Below are 24,891 nucleotides of genomic sequence, written 5' to 3' on the forward strand. Positions count from 1 at the left end.
TAAAACCCAATTAAATGCATATTTTCAGTTTATACGTTGCGTTATAAACATACCTATTTGTGGTTGTAATTTGACAACATTTGTAAAATATCAAGAGATTTTAATTCTTTTGTAATATATTGTAACACTGACCATATTAGGAAAAAAACTTTAGATTATAGATTGCATATCAATTATAAAGGTAAAAAATTTGAGCTCAAAAATACACAAGTCAGCCCTGAAAATAAATGCAGGTAGTTTGTGCTTCACCTCACAAATGACCTGCATCAGTACTACAAAGACAAGCAGGTAGTCCGTACTAGTGTGGTTTTGGTCACTTTTAAATGGCAAGTAATTTACCAAAGAATAATTTGTGGCATTGCAATAGAATAGCAAGATGTTGTTCTTTAGCTTTTTTTTTTTTTTTGACCTCGTGTTTCTATATTCTTTCAGAGTTTGCTTGGTTATTGTTGGTAAGGTGTGAGCTAAGAGCACACAAGTGTGTTTAGTTCTATTTTCATGAAATGTTTCAAAGGATCACGTTTCATCAGCTCATGCTTTTTCTCGTCTCCTTCTGTCTTGGGTCCGTTTTCCTTTCCTATGTAACCATTTATTGTTGACTTAATATTATGCAACGGACCAGAAAGTCAAAGAGATGACTGTCCACAGTGGTTTCATTCTGTTTGTTTGACCCTTATTTGTACGACTCTTTAAATGGTCCCATTACTGCAGTTTCTTTGAATGGCTGCTCAGTTTCGTATACTGTTGGTCTTGTTCAACGATGTGTGTGTAATCACATTTGTTGCATTAATTTAAAGGAAACAAGGACGAATAACTTCAACAAACGGAGCCATTCTCACCTTTTAGTAACTAAGAAATAAATTAAGAATGAGCTGATGGGTAACGTTTAAAGATTTATTAAACAAATGATACTACCAGAATGAGAGGCTGTTTGAGACAGTTCTTCTTTCAGTGATTGTATCCCCACTTCATCCTTGTAAGGTTGTAGTTAAGCTAAACCCTTTTTCATCTTTCATTCTGTCAGACAGATTTTGGCATGTATGAGGCCTATGTTCAGACAATCTACTCTGTTTTCCTAACCCTGCACAAGTCTTTTGTTTTACTGAACAACTAAGTCTTCTGATTAGTTAACTGCTCTCCAAGCTTCTTTGCCTCGTTTCAAAATTACCAATCAAGAGACAGAATAGTCTTATTGGTTAGTTTGAAAGGTTGTGCCTGCCCACCAACAATCAAATGTGGCTCAGCAGGAGAATAAAAGTTTTGATCACACTGAACACAGCTAAGCTTGCACCCTTGCAGATTTTTAGTCTGCCTTGGCTCCAAAGTCGATTTGCAGCATGCTTCACAGTTGTTGGTATCTCTGGCATAGTTGTGTAAAAAGCCTCAAAATAAATTAATCTTCACTTGTATTATCAACGTCTCTAGAAACGGACAAGTGAATACAGTGAGATACGGTTTGTCACTTCCAATGAAACTTGGTACTAATCTTTTAACCAAGTTTGGTTAAAACTGTTTTATTTTACAGAGACGAGCAACTATGATATTTTTTTTTCTAAATAAGTGCTGCTTGGTGGTTTTGTCCTGGTTAATTTGATGAAAATACTGTTGCACTGTAATTACTTCTTTATCTCTGAAAAATACTGCTGTTAAACGGTTTCGACTACATTTCTTAGTACTGAAATGGAGTTTGACGTTTTTGTATTTCAACGTTACGCACTAGTTCTTCATGCGTTTCCATTGTACAGTAACTATGACGTGACACAGGGGCCCGACGTTATTAATCACTTGGTTGAATGCGGACCCTTGCTTATCTTGCCGCCACTCACAGTGAGCAAGTTGGTAATGGAGGTAAAATATATAATTCTCCAAATAAGCTGCTAGAAAACTGACGCAAAGAGTGGCATTTTGAAAAAAACCACATCTCCATGACAACAATTACTTACTATATACCAACTGGTTGTTTAGAATTGATGCCAGAAAAAAAAATGTTAGTCTTTACCAGTAAAGTAAAAATGGGTCATTGCTGGATATTTCAGCAGATGATGCAAAACATTTGAAAAATTCGACACATATGGGTTTAAACAGACACAAAATCAACCTTCCTCTATGGCTATATCAAAACCAAGATTAAAATCTCTGGGGTGAATTGGAGAGGGGACACAAGAGAGGACCCAACCCACAAGTCTGAATGATCCACAGAGCTTGTGCAAAGGAACTGTCTGCTCCAACTCTGTGAAATGTTGTAGGAACAAACAAAGCTGTGCTATTGGTAAAAGCCTTAAAAGCAATATTGATAATTTTGACACTGGTAATTTTGTTAAAGTTTTTTTTTTCTTAAATTGGCAAATTAAAGAATACAGTTCTCAAAACCTTTTAGTGTGAGAATTTGCAGCAACAATTAAAGATCGATTTATTATGAGATTTTATTTTTCTGCACTACTTCATCAGTTTTGCCAACAAAATTCTTTTTGTCTTAATATTTGGAAACATGTTTTTATCTTTGACTCAAAAACATTCATAAAATCATCTCTCCATGTATATTGTGATCACAGGGTCACTCGTATTCCATGCAGACTGAGCTTAAAAAAATCTAAACTATAAATATAGATAAAAACAAAATTCCTAAACAAAGTCTGTTTATGTTTTTTTTTTTGGACAGTTTGAGAAACAAATATCTTTAACTAAGGAAATATTTTTAAAAAATAACATTACATGTCAAAAATCTGACACTGATCTAATGTTCAAGAAATCTACTTTCAGTCACTTAAAACTTTTTCATTAATGGCCAAAAGAGAACTAAGTCAGTATGTGCTGTAATCATATTATTGATAACATCTTCAACTATGGCCACTGGGTGTCACCAGATATCTCTGATCAATATCTGCGCATATGGCATGCATCTAAGGTGTTTAACATATTCAAATTGCTATGATTTGACCATTTTTTAAATTATTATTATTATTTGTTTTTACTAAGCATTGCATATTTCACTTTATATTATTGAAAATGAAACCTGAAGCCAAAAACTACTTTGAGGCATCACCGAATTTGGAGTAAGAGCAGCAGATCTCCAGGTTGTCCCAAAGAGGACGCCTCCAGCAGCAGCCATCTTGGAAGTACGGCTATCATCTTGGCATGATGTTTGTGTCGGAAGGTGCTATGTCTGCGTCTGAATCTCTTCACTCCTCATATTCGTTTTGCTCTCCGTATTTCACATATGTCTGTCTTTTTACCTTGCACGTCTCTTGGAGCATGCAGATGGTCTCATTTGCAAATCGGGGGGGAAAAACAGCAATAGAAAATATGAAGACATGAATTCTGGTTGAAGCCCTCCCGCTTCCCTCTCTCTTTGCCCCGCCTTCAACAGAAAATACACCTCCACTGCCCCTCACCCCAGTCCATAACTATCCTCTTCAGCTCATTTGAATAAATTAACACCCCTTGATGTCTTATGTGCATGTACTGTCATGCCTGTGCAAACACAACCACGTTTGAGCAAATGAATCCCCGACGAGAACAGCCGGAGATGTTCGTCCCGTGCTTCACCGTCATACATACGCATTCTCAGATATGCTGAGACACTTTCTGCTACAACTATCACGCATGCTTAGCTGAAGGCAAACACAGGATTGGCTGGTAGCTTCCTGTTAACGTGCTGCTGTATACGGTCGTGTGTGTGTGTGATTCATTTTAGCCTAATGCAGCATGCGGAGACGAAAAGGCTGGCCCCGCTGAGCAACTCTAAAGTCTACAACAATCTGTGGTCTCTTTTATGCGTTTCTAGAGTGTGTGTTCTGCCTGAAATTATCCCATTTGTTTAAGGATTCACAACCTATGCCATTTGACCAATCAACTGATTCAGTTTGCTCCACCAATCGAAACTGTCCTCCATCATTCCCATGCCGGCACTTCTCTTCGTTCTCGTTTTGATCTCTGTGACCTTGCGCAGAGCTAAGCAGCAAAGCCATGCACACTTTCCTCCTAATTTTAACCTTGCAGACGTTTCACTGGGCTTTGGGCAACGCATTAATACTGGACACATCAATGCAAATATGATCCTGGCATGTTTGGCAGCGCCTGAGGGGTGTCTCTGATTGTCTACACATTAAGACCTTCTGTTTTTCAGTGAACAAACTCTCTTCCTTCCACTTTTCCTATTGCATATCCTTTATGTCCTCCTCCCTTATCAGTTGAAGAACAGAGGTGCATAGCGATATGGAAAGGGATAGTAGGAAATGGGTGTGGTGGGCCTGTCCTGGACTGCTGTTTTCAGTCTCTGGAGCTCTCCGGGAGCTACTTGCTTTTTCTCTGGCCCGGCTGCCTGGCCGGCCGAGCTCAAACTGTCAGTCCCCATGACAATCACTGGCTGACGTATAGCATAACCTGCTTGGTGCTGTCACACCAACTCGCGTCATCCCCCTAACCATCTTGCCACATTGCTTTTAGGAGACAGACCTCGTGTGTTATCATACAAGGCAGATGGCTGATGCTTCTGTGCAAAGAGCTTTAGTGTGTTGAGTCCTGTCTGATGGCCTGTTTGTTTCTGGGGCCGGCAGAAGAACAGTGAGGTAGCAGAATGCAGGAAAGAAGTGATGAGGTTTCCAAAGAACAGTCAGATGAAAAGGTTGAGACAGACAGGCTACCTAGCGCCTGTGATTTATTGACTTAACAAATTCTAACTGGTGATAATTGCAAACCCTCAAATGTTTTTGGCCACAATCTGTTGGACTTTGAGCTTACTTTGGCTATTTTGGTGATGTTGTTCCATCTGGTGTTTTATTTTTGTGTTCTTAATCACCTGTGTGCTTTGACCTGAGTGTCTCAGTTTCTTTCTGCCTAGTTAAACTTCATAACAGTTTATTATTATTTTTTGTTGCCGTTGTTATTTTTAGTGTTAAAAATATTCGGCCATGAAAGCATTATTAAATACTGACGTATTCTAAAATATTATTGACGGAAATTAATATTTCTTGCAACACTTACTGGAAGTAACGGACTAGGGTTGTCTATTTTCTGATGCAGCATTTGTTTGCTTGGCTCTGACCATGCACATTGATAGATTTATAATGAAAACAACTGATCAGTTTTTAAATTTAAAATACTTTTCAGCAACGTTGCAAAAAAAATAAAAAATAGAACAAAATAGAATGATGGGGTATAATTTTCCTATAATTTGTTTGCGAATTTGACAAGATTTTTATTTTTAGATATTTTTTTTTACTTTGGTCAATGTATTACAATCCAAATAAATAAAAGCAATTACATTAGGTATAGATTTTGGTTTTAAATTTGTACATAAGCATCACAAAAACCATGGAGTTTTGTTTATGAATATTGTCATGCCATCAGAATGCCAAACCACACTATACTTAGTGCGCTTGATGCTCCAAAAGATTTACATCCACACAAGTACTCACTCTGCCTCTGTGTATATCACTTTTATTGCATGGTGTTTGTGTATTCCCGTTTTTTTGGCTCCGTGTGTGTCGGAGAGAAAAAGAGAGACAGATCGCGTGGGTTTGTGGGTTTCCACCTGTTACATAATAAAGAGTGGAGGCAGAATCTGCTTCCTTCCCTGGCACACTACAGCGGCTCCTCAGTGGGAGTGAAAGGGCTCCACAGCTTGCCTCAGCTCCACTAAACGACAAGAAATGTTTTTTGATTATGCCTCTCAAAACATCGCCTTACACTCTAAAACCTGCTGGGTCATTTCATTAACCCAAATGCTTGGTTGGTACCATCAGGACAGATGCTAGGGAGTTTTAAGAAAATAAGTTTGTTGGTTTGGAGGAGAGACTAAAAAGTTGACTCATTATTTTTCACAGGCACACTTTTTGTTTTACCTTCAGTTGACCTGATTACTCTTCAACCAACGTCTTCCTTGGGATAAAATAAAAATGGGTAAGATGGCAAAATATTGCTGTTTACTTATGGTAAAGTCAGTGGTTTGGCCAATGATTTTGTTCACACTAGAGATCAAGGTTGTTCACTTTGGAGACAATTAGCCTTTATGCTAAGAACTATACATAACTAGCTCCTGGTGTGCACTGATCAGTATTTCTTAAACCTCGTCAGAGAAGAGAACAGTGGCTGACCAGTGATCATGTGATCAGGATCCTGGACAGCCAAGGTTCCTGGATGCACATAGAAAGTGAAAGCTGGCCTACACTAGAATTTTTAAGAGAAGATTCTTACATTGTAAGGATCATGGTGGCAGCATGTTGAAGTAGCTCTGTTGTATTAATCCTGATTTATTCTTTTTGTAGGCTTTTGTTAATTTCTTGTTAATTTTTCAGTTGCAGAATAACTTTGCATGTTTGGAAAGTTATTCCCTCTGCTTTTGGATTCTGTGCACCTAAAACCTACACTTTTTTTTTTCTTTTTACCTGTGGACGGTTTTGTTGTCCCAGATATGCATGACAAGTATTATTTTTTACAATGGGAGCAGCTGATTAGCATCTCAAACGTTTAGAGAACACCTCAACTATGACCCTGAATCTCAGAGGAGTTGAAAATGAGATTTTAAGGATGCAGAGAAAAGGCCAAACAGAAAAGAAGAAAGTCCAAATAATCTACTCCATTGAGGATATAACTGGTAATCACATCCCCAACTTCAACGTCTCTCCACACAGCCAGACAGATATCTAAAGAGGAATAGCAAGAGCAAAGGAGGTGGCTCAACAGGACTTGCCAACTTTTTATCCAGAGTTATCCTGCATCAAACACCTTTTCTGCCCATTTCCTCCACATACAGGCTCCAAGTTTAAACAAATGAACTGCAGTTGCTCAAGAACCTGAACATGTTGATACTAGTTTTGATGAAAATATGACATGGATATGAATCCCAGATGAGAGTTTCTGTTTGGAACATGTGTGTTATCCATGCACATATCTCAGCTCTCTCTGGGCTCACTCCAGCTTCCACCAAAATTTAAAAAAGATGTCTGATAGGTTAACAGTCCAATCCAAATTGTTTGATACAGTGATATCTGTCTAGTGTTCCTCAAGATGGACTGTTTTGTTCTGGGTGTACTGTCCTCTTGCCATGACCACTGGAAATTGACACCAGTCCTGTAAGGATTAAGTGGATGACCATTGATTTTTATTTCAAATATTGTGTTTATCATTGACTGTTTTTGTATTTGCACTTGTAAGCATTAAATATTTGCCTTTTTAACCCTTTAGAGTTAAAGAAAAAAACAAACTTTGGTTAGAAAAATACCTCCAAGTGGGTTGTGTTCTAAGCCAGGCAGAGAGCTGTTTGGGAGTTTATGTCAAGCAAAGACTGTTATATATCAGATGAGTTGTACATTTGCTATGACAATAAGTGAGGTATTCCTTGGAGGTCAGTACAAAGAGCCAGGTGATGTTCTGTTGTGGATCACAAGGTGGCGAAGCATATCCCCAGCCATCAACAGTTAAAAGATGGGCTACACACTGACCAGGTTACCGGTCCATAAACATTTCTTACTTGCAAATGTAAAAGAGTGTTTACGTTGTGACCAGGAAACATGCTGGCTATACATTCAAATTTGCTCCATGACGCAGAACTTGCAAAATACTTGGATGCGTCTCTTTTCACACCTGCTATTTAAAGCTGCATGTCAGGGATGCCCAAGTTCAGTCCTGCTACCATCATGCAACTTTTAGACGCATCTCTGCTCCAACACACCTGAATCAAATGGCTGTATTCCGTCACCAGTAACTCATACAATCTTGGAGCGACCCTGATTGAGACGTCTATTAAATTATAGCCCATGTCAGTAAAGTTACTGGTTCTATTCTCAATTTTTTTTCCTTAATTTGGGTCTCAATAACTATTTTCTTAACATTATTATCAGAATTATCATCTGCGTAAAGGACACGCTGTCTGTGGACGCAGCGCAGAGCGCGTTCCGTCTCTCCGTTTGAAGGAAGCGGACTGCATCTTTGCGCTTCCTCTCATCCAGCTCACCTAGAACTTTAACATTTCATGGTCCTTTTTTAGTTTTACTATCGCACTCAGTTTCAAGATTGTTTTACGATTGAGAAAATCAGCCCAAACCTCTTTAAACTTTCATGCAAGAGAGTTTATATTTAGTTTGAACTCGGATTTTCCTCAGTTTAGAGTGTGAACTCGCCAGGTCATTGCTCGTAAAAGTGCTGTCTCCAGCGAGTTTTTTTTTTGTTTTTTTTTCCCCACCCGCACTTTTAAACAGTGCGTTATCATTGTATCTCTCCAATACACGGGGCATCATTTGGATAGCGGGGGTGGAGCGAGCAGCAGCCTGTCCCGGTAAGGGGAGGGGAGAAAGGGGAGCAGAGGCGGTTCTTTCCACGGCTCTTCGCTTTTTCGGCGCTGGAGAGTGTTGGGACCAGGGCTGGAGAAGACCGCCGGGGAGCATCAGAGATAAGATCCAGTCCTGTGCACGGAGCCTCGACTGGGCGAACGCGGCGCCGTGCGTTTTTCTTTTTTGGGGGGGGGGACTGCACAACATTCCTGTGAAATATAACTGCTATTAATGGCATGTGGCTTGTAACTTTACTCCTGCTGTTTTCTTTGCAAGAAGGTAAGCTGGAGATTTGAGTGTTTGCCTTGTCTGCATGTTGCCTCCTCTCTAAAAAGATGCTGAAGTTGACTAGTTGATGGATTTGGAATTAAACATGCTCTAAAGAACACGCACCAAACTCCAAATCACTGCTTGAAGAAGATAAGAAACTTTTTCTCTTCGTTTTGAAGGTGTTTATTCTTATATCAGCCATCAATTTATCATAAATTGCTGCTTGGATTAACGTCTGCATGCCCCCATGGTGATTAATCTGATTAGGCGCAAATAAATTACAAAGAGAACAGTAAGAACACAAAAATCAGCAATCACTTTTATTTGTGTGAAGCATAAAAAAACATAAGTATATAAAGTTGAGCATAAACTGCATCCTTATTGCAACCACAAAAAAAGAAAAAAAAGCAGTGGCATTAGCAATTTTGCATGATGAATATGAGAATGTGCCGTGAATATGGAGGCTGTTGAATAGGAGGAGAGGCTGATAGTAATCTGTGCTGATGAAGAGCGCCGATGGTGGGGCTCTGGGGCTGTTTCCTCTGAAAAGTCCGAGTGGATAGAGAAGTTTAAAGCTTTTGCAGATCTTTTCTGTCCAAGCAAGATGTTAGAGAGCGAGTTTGAGTCTCTGTGTGCGCGCGCGCAAATGTGTGTGTTGGAAGTACAGAAGGAAAAGAATGGAGTGTTAGGAGTAAAAGCATCTTTCCCCGTTTATCTCGTTTTTTTTTTTTTTTTTTGTTATAGGTGCCAAAAATGGATGTTTCTGAGGATTTTGCTTAGTTGTTTAATTCCTGCGAAAGCCGAGCAAAGAGGGTCAGTAGATTTTGATGAGATAAAGGAGATTTTCAGGTGATGCTTTCCACTTAGGTGTTTTAAAATGCGAGAAAGATCCAGTTATAGTTGGGTTTCCTCTGCTAAAATGTCGGAGTGACTCAGTTGTTATCATCCTTGCTCTAATTATTCATCCACCATTTTCTGTGCCACTACATTGTACTGATTGGCCTTGCTCTGAACACTGCAGATGCAAGATAATTAGTCGTTTTCTCCCCTTTCTTTAAAAAAAAAAAACGAAAACATTTAAGAATTCATGTAAGAATCGGTGAGGATATATATATATATATATATATATATATATATATATATATATATATATATATATATATAAGAAAAGCAAGATAATCTTAGTTCAATCTGCTGCTTTGACAAGCGACTTTGAATCTGGATGCTTAAATATGATTGATATACCATTCTAGAAGTTTATTCATATGAACTAACGTTTGTTTCTTGAGTGTTAGATGTTTGTAGTCGCTGGCCTTGGCAGTGCCCTTTGCTGGGGTGCACCTGCGCGGTGGGGGGACTCCTGGGGTGTTTTTTGTTGTATGTAATTGGATTACAGGGTCTATTTCGATTTTACGCACTGTACATTCCCCTGTCCCGTGACTGAACGAAATGTATCGTGGGGGTGTGTGCGCGCGTGTGTGTGTAGGTTTCCATGTGAATGGGTGTGCGTGTATATGTGTGGTGATGGGAGGAGGGTTGGGGGCTGCAAGCAGCCACTGGAGCGGAAAGAGTGCTTGAGATGGGAGAGATGTAGATAACGCAGTGGAAAACAAACTTCAATTTTTCCGTAGATTTTTCAGAGCCATGCTCCCTCTGGTTTTGCACGGATCAAACATCTGATCGCTTTTCTCCTTTAAGAATATATTATTTGATGATATTGTCCAATTTTATGGCGAAAGACGAAGGTCTATTATCATACATGCATATGCATTAGTACTGCGTATTTTCCTGGCAGCGCCGCGCCACCCGATATGGCACACTATCATCTGCTTGCCTCTTGTGTTTTCTTTACGCCAGAATTGAGGGTATTTGCTTGAAATATTTTTTTTATATGCATTTCCTTTTTCTGCCCGTCACTGATGGCCTTTTGTTGCTTTAGTTTGGCTGCGTATCAGCACACCTGAACCCGTGTCTAAGTGCGGAGTGGAGAGGGATAGGTGGATAAATGGATACATGTAAGCAAAAGGAAAGGAGGAGAGACGCACTCATTCTTCTCTGTCATAATTTGGAAGGCTGCTTGTCATATTGGGGAAATAAAACTGAGTCATACTCAGTTCAGGGATGTATGGGAATGTTACCCCAGGCCCTATAGGCCGGATCCAGGCCCGATCAAAAGGAAGAGGGCTGAAATAATTATTGCACTCAATGGAAATCAACTGGGAAATCAGAAATTATGTGCGCAGGTTTAAAAGCACCAACTCTTGACTCCAAAAAATGCTAAAAGAAAATGTCATGTGGTGATCTGCACCACCTTGTTCTCAACCACATTCCCTGAACTAAATTTAATGTGCAATAAAAAAAAACAGAAAACAACAACATGGTTTACTATTTAAAAACATTTTTTTTCATTATTTTTCTTTTGATAACTTCTCATTACAATTTCTTCCAGCCTGCCAAATACAATAACGTTATTATACTAATGAGAGATGCTTTCATTTATACTAGCAATTGAAGCTTCTAACAAAATGTTGAAAATTGTTAATTCTGCTACACTCAAACTCTGCAAGGGGTAAAAAGTAACTACTGTAGTTAAGTACAAGTTTTCTATACTTAACGACAGAAAACTTTGCATTTCTTTAAAGGAGTCTACAGACCTAAACCTTTTCTTTGACTTCAGCTTGTTTTAAATACTTTACTCAGTTACATCTGAAATCACAGACATCAATGAGTAAAAATAAACGGCAGAAAAAAATGGCATTGATGCTTCTTCTAGGTTAATAATCCAATCTCATCTTGTTGCATTAATTGGATGACAGAGGCGCTATAGGAAAAACTCAGAGCAAGGTTCAAGTTAACCTCTGAGAAGTAGAAACCCGTGACCGTACATGAGGGGCCAGTGTGAGGAAGGCAACAGCTTTGTCCTACAGTGTAAGCTTAGTTTGGTTTATGTTCAATATTATGACAATGCAAATATTCAGAATAAAATTACAGAGAAGAGAAGCTTCATAGATGTAATGAAGGATGCAGAGGGTTTAGTGTAATGGAGAAGGATGCTGAGATGATCACCTGTGTAGAAAACTAAAGACTGACAGAAGATGAGAAATAAATGTATCATTAATAATTGCACAAAATTTTACAAAGCCAATCCACAATCCTAGACGCCAACAAAACCATGAAGACTGATTGAAAGACACTGTGGGGAATATTGCAGTTCTGTTATTTTAGGGGTCAGCTCTATTTATGAAATGTTTTCAAAAGAAAATAGTTGTCTTAGTTATCATACGCATTGTTAATTTGCCTTTTCCGTACTACACTATTGGAGGTATTTTTTTCAGAAAGACTGTTGGTATTCAATTATTTTTATTCAGAAATATTTCATTCTATAAAAATGTATGTGAATAGTAAAGAATTATTCAGTTATCTCCATTTGAAGCAGTAGGACAGTTTAATCTACAAAATGATTTAGTCTGTGAAAAATTGAAAAAACTTCCACGTTGGCCATCACAGAGTTGATGTTTCATACTACAGCAATTACATTTGTTCTGAAAGAAAGCAGGAAAATATGCAGCTAATTACTGATATAATGGCTTGCAAAACTATTCATAGCCCTTGAATTTTTTTATATTTTGTCACATTACAATCACAAACATAAATATATTTATGTGGAATTTAATGTAAATGACCAAAACAAAGAGGTATTCAATTATGAAGTAGAAAGAAAATTATACAGGATTTGAAACATTTTATGCAAATAGTAAACTGAAAAGTCCGGAGTGTAACAGTATTCAGCCACCTATGAGTCAATACTTTGTGGAACATTATTTTGCTTCAGTTCCATTTGCAAGGGTTTTAGAGATTGTTGTCTCTACCGGATTTGCACATCTTGGGACTGAAACTTTTACTTATTCTTTTTTGCAAAATAACTCAAGCTCAAGACAGTTCAGATGGAGGGCATTTGTGAGCAGCAGTTTTCAGATCCTGCCACAGATTCTTGATTGGGTTTAGGTCTGGACTTTGACTGGGCCATTCTAACACATGAATCTGTTTTGTTTTAAACCATTCCACTATAGCTCTGGCTTCATGTTCATGGGCCCTTGTCCTGCTTAAAGGTGAACCCAGTCTAAAATCTTTTGCAGACTCTAACAGGTTTTCTTCCTAGACTGCAGGGTATTTGGCTGCAGCCATGTTCAACTCTGACCAGCTTCCCCAGAGCATAAAGCTTCCACCACGACAGTGGATACGGTGTGTTCAGAGTGGTGTTGTACAGTTTTAGTTCTCCACCACACGTGACGTTTTGCATTTTGGCCTAAAAGTAAAGTTTTAATTTTCTCTGACCAAACTTTACTCACCAAATCACATTTTTTAACATGTTTGCTTTGTCCCCAACATGGCGTCTGGCAAACAGGACTTCTTAAGGTTTTTTTTAATTCTTTTTTTATCAATGACATTCTTCTTGCCAATCTTCCTTTAAGAACATATTTGTTGAGTGCGTAATTAGTAGTTGTCCTGTGGACAGATTCCCCAACCTGACCTGTGGATCTCTGTGTTTAGGTCAACGGCCTTATCTTGCTAGGTTTACGGCCTTATCTTGCTAGGTTTACGGCCTTATCTTGCTAGGTTTACGGCCTTATCTTGCTAGCGTCATCCTCTTTCCATTTCTGGATGATGGATTGAACAGTGAGATTTTAAAGCCTACATTGCTTTAAACTTCTCAACTTTATTCCTGATCTGTCTTGTCCCCAAAATGAACTTTGCAGTTTATTTGGAGATTTGTGCAGCTTGGCAAATTTGTAGAACTTTATATGAGTCTGACACTTATATTACATACAAATAAAATACAATTGTTTCAAAACTGTACACAGTTAAAATGGAAGCTCATCTAGTCTTCTGTGAAAATGCTTCACAATATGAGTGAGTCTTATCTTCTATGCATAATATCCTCCAACGTCAGATTTGACTGAAGCGCATTGTGTCTATGCTTTTACAACTCCGCAGAATAACCTTTACACATCACTTTAAAGTTAAGTTGCTATCATCATTGTGCTCAGACAAGCGGTTTGTTTCTTTATTGTGGAGTGCTTGGTAGATGAATGCAGCACAAAAGCGAGAAAAGAAAAAAAGTCACTCTGCCTCACATTCTGTCTGAACATTTTGTTTATTTTGAACACGCTCACTTCGTTGGCCAGTTGGTGTGATGTACTGTTCCTAAGGCAAACCATTCGGGCAAATTCACTTCCTATCAAAGCGAGAAAAATGTCAACAAAATTGAAATGGCAGTTTCTAAAATGAACCAAAACCCCAAAAGTGTGCTCACAAAAACCTGGAGGGACAATGTTGCCTTGTGCTTTTACACTCCTTACTCTACAAAAACACAAGCACTCTAATGTCCGTGGTTTAGCATAAGAGTCTTAATTGGAGATGTCATGCAGTCTAATTAAATGTTGACTGCATGCTACAGGTTTTTTAAGTCTGGCCAGCAGTGGTTGTCATGATTTCAGGGAATTTTACTGACCCAATCAAAGGTGGCGACAATCTTAAAAAAGGTTAAAGATTTCCACACAGAATGGAAGAGGTAAATGTGACTGGCCATACCAGAACCAGGAAATGAGTCTTCCCGGGGGCATTTTGAGTTATTTACAGATTTTTGAAAATGTGGATGCTAAGCTTTCTAAACGATGTCAAACGCATGGAAATAATAATAACAATTAAAAAATCAAATTAAGATATGGCCGTTGAATATTGACACTCTGGAAACCAGATAATTGAAAAAGCAGCCCTTAAAGTTTCAGAAGAATTGTCCCCAAACCTGATCAGCTACCTGGGAGTGTTAAAGGGTGCTCATTTACATTTCTTTGATATTTCACAAAAGTGCTGTGACAGAGGTCTGATTTTTCCAGGTTGTACAGCAATGTCTGGAGGACAGAGATGAGGCATTCAAACTGATGATAGTGATAATGCACTTTGCAGAGGTATGACAATCCTGGGGAAGCTGCAATCTCTAGGATGACTGACTGGAAGGGAACAGGCAGGAGGGCTTCCTCAAAGTCTAAGGCTGGAATCCAGAGCTGAGAGCGACCTCGGTCCCGAAAGCCGAGCAGAAGTCTTCCCAAAGCTTGGAGACATTTTGAGGGGCCCTATCAGAAAGGACCTGTGAGGCCAAAAGATGTATTTAACCAGTAGCTGAGCGGTTTCTAGTGAGGTAGTAAGTTTCTTCAGAGGGATGGAATGGAAGAATTTTGAGAAGTGGTCCACAATGGCTAGAATGGTGGAATGTGGGACCACAGGTGATCAGGAACAAACAAAGGTTGCAAAAGCTCTTGGTAGAGCTAGGGTTTGGGACGTGGGAACATATGTGACAAGCCTGAATGTACTCTTTTACATCCCTGTGTATAGTAGGCAACCAACAAAGTGCTGGATGAAAGAAATGGTACATCCCACACCAGGATGGCATGTGGACCTTCTTGTGAACTAATGGACTGTAGTCCAGTTAGGGAGACTGTTACTAGGATTAGGTTCAGTACTTTGGGCTTTCAGAATGGAGTTGTGAACAGAGCCAACTACACAAGAGGTGGAAGAATGGTGTCAAAGGTTGGATCTTTACCAGAGGATAATTGTCTGGAGAGAGCATCTGGTTTTATATTGTCTGAGCACTGATGGCAGGAGGATTAAAGTGAGAGAGGAAGATTGACCATCTTGTTTGGCAAGGGTTCAAGGGCTTGGCTTCCTGAAGGTAAGAGATATTATTATGATCAGTACAGAAAATGATAGGGTGTTCCAACCAGTGATGCCATTCTTGGACAGAACCGAAGGGAACATTGTAAGAAGAACCCAACTTATTGGCCAATTTCCCCAAAGAAGCTCTCAGGAATGGGCGAAGCAGCTTCTTGGGCAGTGAGGGCTGCGAATGTGGACAATGATGTGTGGAAGGTGTGGCAGCCGGATGTTGGAAGAGGCCGAGCTGGAAAGCTGCTGATTGATTTTTTGCATTTGACTGGTAAGTTGATATAAGCACTGGACAATGTAACCTTGTTGTTCACAAGGAGAAGTTGATGTAGTGTCATCCTGGGCAAGTAAAGAGATTTGTTTCATGTCGGGGTTTTAAAATGAATATGGTGACTCAGTCCTGTTAGGATTTCAGAGATTTTCCTGACCCACTTGTGGAATAAGAGACATAAATGTTCCTGAAAAAGGAAAAGGCTCGTTTACTGAATGGAACAAGTAAAAGTCACCCTGCAAGGATAAGCAGGTATAGATGATGTAAATGCATCCATTTGCATTGTCCTTTGTGATGTTGCGCTGATATACTTTGGTGGCAGAGACCAAAACTTATAGTGTTCTGTTTTCTCCTCACTAACATACTTGCATGTTGCATATGCTCAATACCTGTCCCCCTAAACCATGAAGCCATGTTTAAAAAGACATTACAGCAGAATACACAGCCATATAAAATAAGCAAAGCATCAAATCAGAAAACCTTTGTCTCTCTATGATATTTTTTAATCCAATCACTCAAGGAATCGTTTTACCCTCAAGGATGTATGTATAGATTGGAGCTTGAGTTGAACCTGTGTGAATTAAGAAAATATATACTAAAGCTGTTCAGTCCATATTTGTTTAACTGTTTATATGACATTAATGCAAATGATTAGAGTATCTAAACTTCTAAGTTGAAACGCAGCTGCATAGTTTAGAGCTTCCAAAATCTACTTGCAGATATTGTATGTTCCTATGAATTGAACTTGAACTGTCTTTTTGTGACTTTGTGACTGAAGGAAAAAACAGTTGAAAAGGCATAGTGAGGGATATATTGCCCTGTTTTCTATCCACATGATTGTTATGGTGTGAATTCGAGTCTGCGTGTGTGTGCGCGCGCGCGCGTGTGTGTATGTGTTCCTGAATGAATCTAGATGAGACACAAAAAGCTGCATTATGCATAGAGGTTCACCATAGGCAATATCCTTGCCTCTACAGCATACATATTCATACTCCATTTTCATATCCACAGCAAAAACAAGTGGAGACGTGTGAATGTGTTGGGGTGCATTGCTAAGACATGTTTTAGTAAAATAAATAAATAAAATGCACCAAAACAAGAAACACATAAAAAAAGTTAGGTTTAATGGTTCACCTCGCAGAATATATCCTCCTTCGTGTTTCAAAAAGAACAGGTTCAATCTTCTTCACTGCAATCCAGTGGTTTTAAACTCCAGTCCTCAACGGTTGCATGGTGTCCTGCAACTTTTAGACACACCTCTGCTGCAGCACACCTGGTTCCAATATTAGCTGATTAGCATAGCACTATAGAACAAATCTGCATCCTGGTGAGGCAGTTTAAGCTTAATTCAAGTGTTTAAACTTGAAGGGGAAACATCTTAAAATTTAGTTGTGGGGTGTGACTAGGGACTCTCTCATCCCAAAATCCCCCCTTCATCTTCAGCCTTCAAGCAGAAAGTTATTAGCTGTTCCAAAAGGAAAAATAGAGAAAGCAATCCCAAAGTATGATGCTGCGACTGATGTGTTTCACTGTAGGGGTGGTGTTTCTCGTTTGAGTCTTGTTTGGCTTTGTGTGTTTGGGTTGTTGTTCATGAAAAAAAAAAAAAAGTACAACAAAACCAGAACGGAAGGTCTTGTGGCAGCGTTGTTTTTGTTTATCTTTTAGTTTAACAATAGAGGATAGAAGGCTTATTAAGGTGAGAAAATCTTTAAATTGTCTAAAATGGCTTTGTTTTACATCAAAAACATCTAAATTTGTATTTATTAAACACAGCACCTCTGGTCTTTTCCTGCCACTTATCTGATCGGCGACGGTGTGTGATTTGATGGCCAGAAGGAAAGTGTTAAATATTTCCTGTTTAACTCATCCACATTGTAACCACACCGCTGTGGGAAACTGATGTCCGACTTTCCTAGTTTTTGTGTGCGTGGGTGTGTGTGTGTATGTGTGTTATTCTACAGCTGACTTAGAGATCAGGAGTGCATTATTCCTGACAGGATATGGGTGGTTGGTTGGAAGGGGAGAGGAGGAGGCTCTCGGGTACAAAGGTGCTCAGAAGCAACTGAGAGAGTGAATGTGTGTACGTTTCTTTCTGTGTGAGGTTATGTCAAAGGGATAGAGAGGTTATTGTTAAATCACTGGCTCAGTTTTGATGTCAAACTCAGCCAACAGCAAAGGCAGGGGAGTACAAAGAGAAAGAGAGAGAGGTGGAAAAAAAAAATGCAATCGCTGCTCGGATGCATGTGGATGGGCCTGTGGATGTATGTGTGTGCACGAGCACAGTAAAGATGACAAGCAGATAGTGAGACAATGTTGTAGCAGCTACTCTCTTCCAAAATAGGAATTTAGGTCAAGTTCAATCCATTGGTGCTGTTTGATTCGGTGTCAATCGTTTTCAAAGGCTCTGAGGGAAACCGATCTTCACTTTCAGCACCATGGAGAGCACCGCAATGTGCTGCTGAGCAACACTCTAATGAGGGATGCTAACGTGAGCAAACAAGGAGGAAACCACTAAAAGATGTCAGTGACAGTCTTCCTTCTTCCTATGGTCAGTTTTAACTTCTAAAATGACATATTTATATGATTAAAAACAAAGCAAAGAGAAACTAAATTGACAGGGTGCTCCAGTGTGTGGAACAGCAAATATAAAGGCCAAAAATATCCCTTTTATACAAAGCTGCATAAACAAGTCTATATATTGTAGTAGAAAATGTATTATTTCTGGTCCAACTATGTCATACAAGACAAAAACTGTTTTGGTGTTTTGTTTTGTTTTTTCATCTGAAATGTTTGTTTATATTTTGTATTGCTTGATTTTCTCCAAATGATTCTGATTAAAAATTAAGGCAACAGTCAGAACATTTAACAACTGGTAGCAACAGCATTACCATTCAGCCACAGTTTTTTACTTTTTTGTTTTGTACTCAAATCCAAAGAGAACCTAAATTCATGGTCTCTTTATCTTATCTTGCAGTTGTCAACTACTATTAACAATGGCGGAGATGATTAGTAAAAATTTAAGATTAAGAGCAATTCAACGCCGTCTTTAAACCTCAATTGATGAACGAGCCCCTTTATTCTCTGAGGATGTAGAAAACTGAAAAGATTGGATTGAATAAACCCAGGCATTGTTGATACAATCCAGGAAAAAAAGGAATTAATTAAGTATCAATGTCTGAAATAAAAAATTCTCTGGCTTGGGGCATCACATCTCCCCCTGGCCTGCAGCCAAGCTGAGCTCAGCACTTCCTTACGATCCTCAGTTCCCCCCTCCCTTCCTTTCCCCGCCATAATCCCAGCCAAACATACACAGAAATAGAGATTTTCATGGATGTCTTAATACCCCAATTTAGTTTGAATAAGGGTATTTTGAGAGGGGATGAAAAGCGTATCTGCTAGCCGTACTTAATCTGTGCCACGGCAGTATTGCTTTACAGTGAGCCATGTGTGGTTTCCAGTTCCTTAACTCAAACAGCAACAGAGAGAGATTCTCCTAGCTGAGGCCAGGAGAATCACAAGGAACAACTCCCCTAGCTTACAGGACATAATCCGAAGAAATAGGTTGAAGTTGTGATATATTTTCTGCCCTACTCAGAGTTGGGTGGGTGCAGCTTATTGCATTACTGATGGTTGAAAAATGCATATGGCATTAGACAATTTGCAGCAATTTGCAGTAGTTTGGAACATGAAGGAAGTTGTTTGGGTTAATGTGAAATTGATGAGCATACAGCTCTGAAAAAAATTAAGAGAGTGCTGCAAATTGATCTGTTCTCTGATTTCACTCTTTATAGGTATATGTTTGAGTGAAACGAACATTGTTGTTTTATTCTATGAACTACTCACAACAAATCTCTGAAATCACAAGTAAAAATGTAGTATCTATTTACAGAGAATGATCAAAATCACAAAAGAGATGCAGTTCTTTTACACCTCAAATAATGCAAAGAAAACAAGTTCATATTCATTTATAAACAACAATGCTAATGTTTTAACTCGAAGAGTTCAGAAATCAATTGTCTTTTTCTGTCATGTTACTTTTTTTGTGGGCAGCTGAATGAGCACTATTCAAGTGACAAATTAAGGCGCTTGACAAGTTTGTCTTTGTATATTTTAAACAAATAAACAAGAAGGTAATTTAATATATCTGTGAAATGGAGAGAAAATGACCAACAGTTTACCAGTAGTTTTGATTGTACAAATAAAAAAAAGTCAAGCTTAGGAAGCATTTAAATACAAAAAAGACATACACTTTTGAGTAAATGATTGATTTTATTTCACATATAAAATAAATTTAGTCAAAAACCAAGCAAGAAAACAAAACAAGGGCCCATAAATAAGTAGGTAGAGAAAGAAAGCATATTCTGACTTCCCCTATTTTAAAATATGTTATACACTAACTACAAATTTGTTATAATTTACATATTTAAAACAATTCAGTTTCAACAATTGTTGCCAAAGCACTTTTTTGCAACATTTGGTATTGTTATGCTGCAAACACATTAGTTGCAATTAGATTCTTCCTCCATCAATATGTCTTATTCAATGGAATGGGATCCATTGAATAAGAATCATACTCATTGTTACAAGTATGACTCCATAGGTATTGTGCAGCTCTAGTTAGAAATTTTTCTTATTTTCACTCATTTATCCTTAGACAATGTCTTTGAACTTCAAAAGTAAGAGACTGCCTTACGTTGCCTTGACTAAAAGTTGTATTTCTTAATTTGCAACCAATCTGCTGTTTCTTCTTTACAGTTTGTGGACTTTTTTTCACAACTTTACTTGCTATTGTGACAAGAATAAAGCCACTTACTGTTTTAAAGAATTCTCTTAGGCATCTCTTGTCAAGAGACTCCAAGGTTGTTGAGCTTTTTCTTTAGAGTTGTGAAACTGGATTGAGTCAATTGCAAGATGTTATTCAGGTGGAAGTTTCATAAAGAATTCAAAGTCCTGAGGAGTTAAATGCTCTGTTAGATTTTTCTTATAAAGAATGAACTAGAATGATTACCTTTCCTATTTTTCGATAGTCTAAATTACCCAATTTTACATCCTAAACCATCCATCCATCCTTTTTTTTTTACCACCCTTGTCCCTTAGAGGGGTCAGGAGGAGTGCTGGTGCCTATCTCTGGTTAACGTTCCGGGCGAGAGGCGGGGTACACCCTGGACAGGTCGCCAGTCTGTCGCAGGGAACATCCGAAACCACTGTTCATTTTTGCTGTTTAAAAATGAACAGTGGTTGTCTTTTTTCGTACTTGTTTGGTACGTGAAGTCGCCTCTAACGGGTTCTCCCTGTCTCTGTCACCCTAACAGCCAACAGTGAGGATGTTGTCTCTACTCGGCTGTACTTTGTGAACGCCTCCCTGCAGCGAGTGACCTTCTCCAGCTCGGTGGGGGTGTCCCTGCCCTGCCCTGCGGGCGGCGCCCCCCATGCCGTCCTGCGCTGGTACCTGGCTGCCGGAGACGACATTTACGACGTGCCCCACATACGCCACGTGCATGCCAACGGCACCCTCCAGCTCTACCCTTTCTCCCCCTCTGCTTACAACAGCATCATCCACGACAACGAGTACTTCTGCACCGCCGAGAATCAAGCGGGCAAGATCCGAAGCCCCAGCATCCACGTTAAAGCAGGTGAGGCTCAGGCAAGCTGCAAGCAAGTGAAGTAAATAATCTGACATTTTGCGCATGCAGACAAATTCAGCAAGTTGAAAAGCTAATTTCTTTTTACAATCTTATTTCACTAAGTGAAATAGGTTAATTACACACAGACAGAAGTTTTCAAGCATTTGTTTGTGTCAATCATAATTTTCTGCTTTGTTATTAAAATTTAACATTGGAATCTTGTATCAAATAAAAATTCAAACTTTTTAATACAGAGATGATGACTTGATTAAAAATATGTTTAATACTTGCTTTAAGGTTGCTAGTTTTTTAAATGTTTTTATTTCAATGGAAATAATCTTGACAAAAAAAGACTTTTACTTGACTCTGCCTTTTTATAAGGTAAATCCAGGTTTATACACTCATCATAGAAAATCAAAAGCATCATAACAAAATCTCACAAAGTTCACTTAACTTCAGCAAATAAAGGTTTGGAGTCACTTTGACTCCACAACAGCAAATAGATATCATAAACATGCCAACAACACGTTTGGGAGTCATGCCAGGAAAAAAAAAAAACTTTTTCTGTCCTACTGTACTGGCAACCTGTCAAGGGGCGTAGCCCACCTCTCACAGAGCCAGAGACCAGCATGAGCAAAGTCCCATTTGGTTTTAGTGTAGCTCAGGTGTGCGCCACGCACTTGTCTCATTTCACCTCGGTTAAGCACACAGCATCAAACGTTTTTGAAACGCCAAGAGATTTTGAGTGAGAATATGCTGGCCTCTACCAGAAAACTGAAAATGGGTCATCACCGGGGCTTTCCATGGGACGATGGGGACGATGATACAAAACATTTGATTAAATCTACACAGAAATGGTTCACCAGGAAAAAAAAAAAGAACTGTCTTCTATGTCAGTTCCAAGATCTCTCTCTCTTTATTACTCTCCAACAATGTGAAGAAAAGTCTAAGTATCCATCACATTGACCAATAAAACATGAACTTTGGAAATAAAATTAAAGCCGTACATAGTCATTCGGGGCACGCTAATGGGTTATCATCCAAAGTTAGGTGTGGTTCTCCACAGCAAGCTCGGTAACACCCTTGTTTGGCTTGGTAATCTCATTATGATTGACATGAAGAGGCCCTAAAAGCTTGGACTGTAAACATTCAACCCCCACTTTAGAGCTGATGTTTCAGTCGCAAATGGGTTGGAGACCGTGTTTACCCAGCATCTCTTAAATTTACCATTTAGGCTGGATTTTCTAACATGAAACATATCGTTTGTCATAATGTAGTCACATTTCCTGCCTCAACAGGAGACAAACAGGAGGTGATTTATGACTAATAAAAATATTATATTTTATGTCACTACACAGAGTTTTAACATAATGAAGAAAACAAATCTGCAATGCTTTTGTCAGAGCAATTTATCCAATCTAACCTTAATGGGCAGACAAGTTAAAGCAGGCACTACATAAAGCTCACTTAACTTTAAAATTTTCATGAAACGTTTTACGGATATAGCACCATTAATTTGGATGAATCTTGAAAATTTAGTGGGTTTTTTTCAGTTTTTCCACAGTCACAAACTCTAAACCACCTGCTGTCCCTTCCTGACCTGTCAGTTTAGTTGGACTCCAATGTCTCGGTGCCATTCTGTTTGTACTATCAGATGATGAGTTCAACAGTACTCTGAGAGACTTAAAAAAAAAAAAAAAGCTTTAGATATGAACATGTTGTGAACCTCTCTATAACTTTTTCCCTGACCTGTCTGAAAGGTGACAAGCTGGGAAAAGCTCAGTGTGTATGATTTCATGCAACAATTCAGCTGGTACCTTCCACAAAAAAAAGGAAGGTAGATTTTCTAAACATCTTCAATTTGAAACAAATTTTATTAAAGTCATAGGAATAAAATCGAAAAGAAATGATGCCACCTTTTTTTTCAACCCATGAAGTAATTTTAAGCTCTTGTCAAAACAGCTATCTTGGTCCAATATCTGCTCAAGTGTCCTAAAATGCCATACTGTGACCCTGTGAACTAGTTAGATTCTTTAGAGGACAGACCCACAACCACACAAACAGTTGGCTCAGTGACCCGTCTGCGCTCCCTGCCAAGGTCAGAGCTGGAGGGAAGTGATGAACATGCTGATAGAAGGCATTATTGCTCATCTTCACAAACACACGCAGATACAGTCAAAAATCCCAAACACACGCATGATTAATGTAACGCATATAGGTATACATACAACAGATTTATACATTTATATTCACACCCCTATGAACTCGCACAGACAACTAGCAGACTCCCATCCACTCCAGCTTGTGTACAGCTCATGCCAGCAAGCTAGTCTCCCAGTCTCTCCATCTGTCCATGGACTGGAAAGTCCCAAAACTACACACACACCCCAACACACACTTTTTTTTTTTTTTATCTTCACAAGGACTTTGCATTGACTTCCATTTAATTTTTTTAATTCATCTTGATAACCTAACCCTGACCCTTACCTTGAACTTAGCCATTACCAGTACATGCCTAACCCTAAAGTTAACCTAAACTCAATTCATACCTTAGTCTTAAACTTAACCCATTAACCCTAAAACAGCACTTCTTTTGTGGGGGCAGGGCTTTGGGCTCTATAAGGCAAAATATGTTCTCTCAAAGCAGTATTTGTTGGGAGAAAAATGGTCCTTACAAGGTGCTAAATGCTAAAACACACACTGAGCCATTCACTGCACAATTTTTGGCTGCCAGGTTGTTTGGCAGAAAAGATGAGCCACAGACATATAAAGATGTGAAAAGAAAGATGAAAAGAAGTGGATTTTTGGGTCACATTAAAAGCTACACGCGTACATTGTTGAATTTGTTCATTCTTTGCAGCCACATAAAGAGGCAGTCATTAGCTCCCCAACTCACGCATGCATACACAGGTAAATGTATTTCTTAAAATGGACCTGAAATCTCCTCCTCACTCAAACACACACATATGGCCTATGTGGTCCCCAGAGGATGAGAGCCCCTCCAGCGTCAGAGTGACCTTCCAGATAGCCTCAGCGTTGAAGTGACCTTCCTTTCCAAATAATTACAACAATTAATCAATTAAATGCTGAGGCAACCACAACTCTACAGCTCCATAGCCAGGCTCATGTGCATGTGTGAGCACCTCATTACCTCTGGAGCCTAACGCAGCACAAAGGCACGCCTTCACTCTTTCTCCCACAAGCACGTGCGTGCACATGAAAACCCTCTGTCTGTGGTTGCCACGGGCAACCCAGGCATGAGCGCCGGGGTGTGGCATACCCCGTCTCAGGTGGTGCACGAGAATGATGACAGCTGACAAGTCGCAGTGAGACACCCTCCACAAAAATCTGCCCCACCCCCTCCTCGCCATCCATGCGGTTTTCCTTCTCTGTCTCTTTTCCATCTCTATTTTTTTCTTTATTCCTCCTATCCTATTTTCTTCCTTCTCTCCCATACATGCTGCAAGTAGTCCAATAATAACATTATCACCAGTCTGAATACCTTTACTTTCACAGAAGACAAACTGGGTAGGTTTTTTATTTTTTATTTTTAAGATATTTTTTACTTGGCTCTCTTTTTTTTTTTGGCAAAAACTCCCAGATTTTTTATTTTATTTTATTTAAAATAATAAAATAAAATTTTATTTAATTTTTTTATGCAATTTCAGTCAAAATGAATTTAGTTCAGCACTCATTTTAGGTTTTTTTTTGCTTTGTTTTGTAAAAAAGCTGT

The 24,891-nt window shown here is 38.9% G+C and overlaps 1 protein-coding gene across 2 annotated transcripts in view; it reads left to right on the forward strand.

The window, feature by feature from the left end:
- Positions 1–8,313: 8,313 nt before the first annotated feature.
- dscaml1 (Down syndrome cell adhesion molecule like 1) overlaps positions 8,314–24,891 on the forward strand; it is a 111,334-nt gene continuing 94,756 nt past the window's right edge. For both annotated transcript variants that reach the window (XM_028045646.1, XM_028045647.1), the window contains exons 1-2: positions 8,314–8,549; positions 20,847–21,167. In XM_028045646.1, coding sequence (XP_027901447.1) covers positions 8,507–8,549; positions 20,847–21,167 — 364 coding nt within the window. In that variant the 5' untranslated portion in view covers positions 8,314–8,506. The remainder of the gene's footprint in view (positions 8,550–20,846; positions 21,168–24,891) is intronic.

Source organism: Xiphophorus couchianus, chromosome 18 (genome assembly GCF_001444195.1).
Source record: "Xiphophorus couchianus chromosome 18, X_couchianus-1.0, whole genome shotgun sequence".
In the NCBI taxonomy this organism is placed as follows: Eukaryota; Metazoa; Chordata; class Actinopteri; order Cyprinodontiformes; family Poeciliidae; genus Xiphophorus; species Xiphophorus couchianus.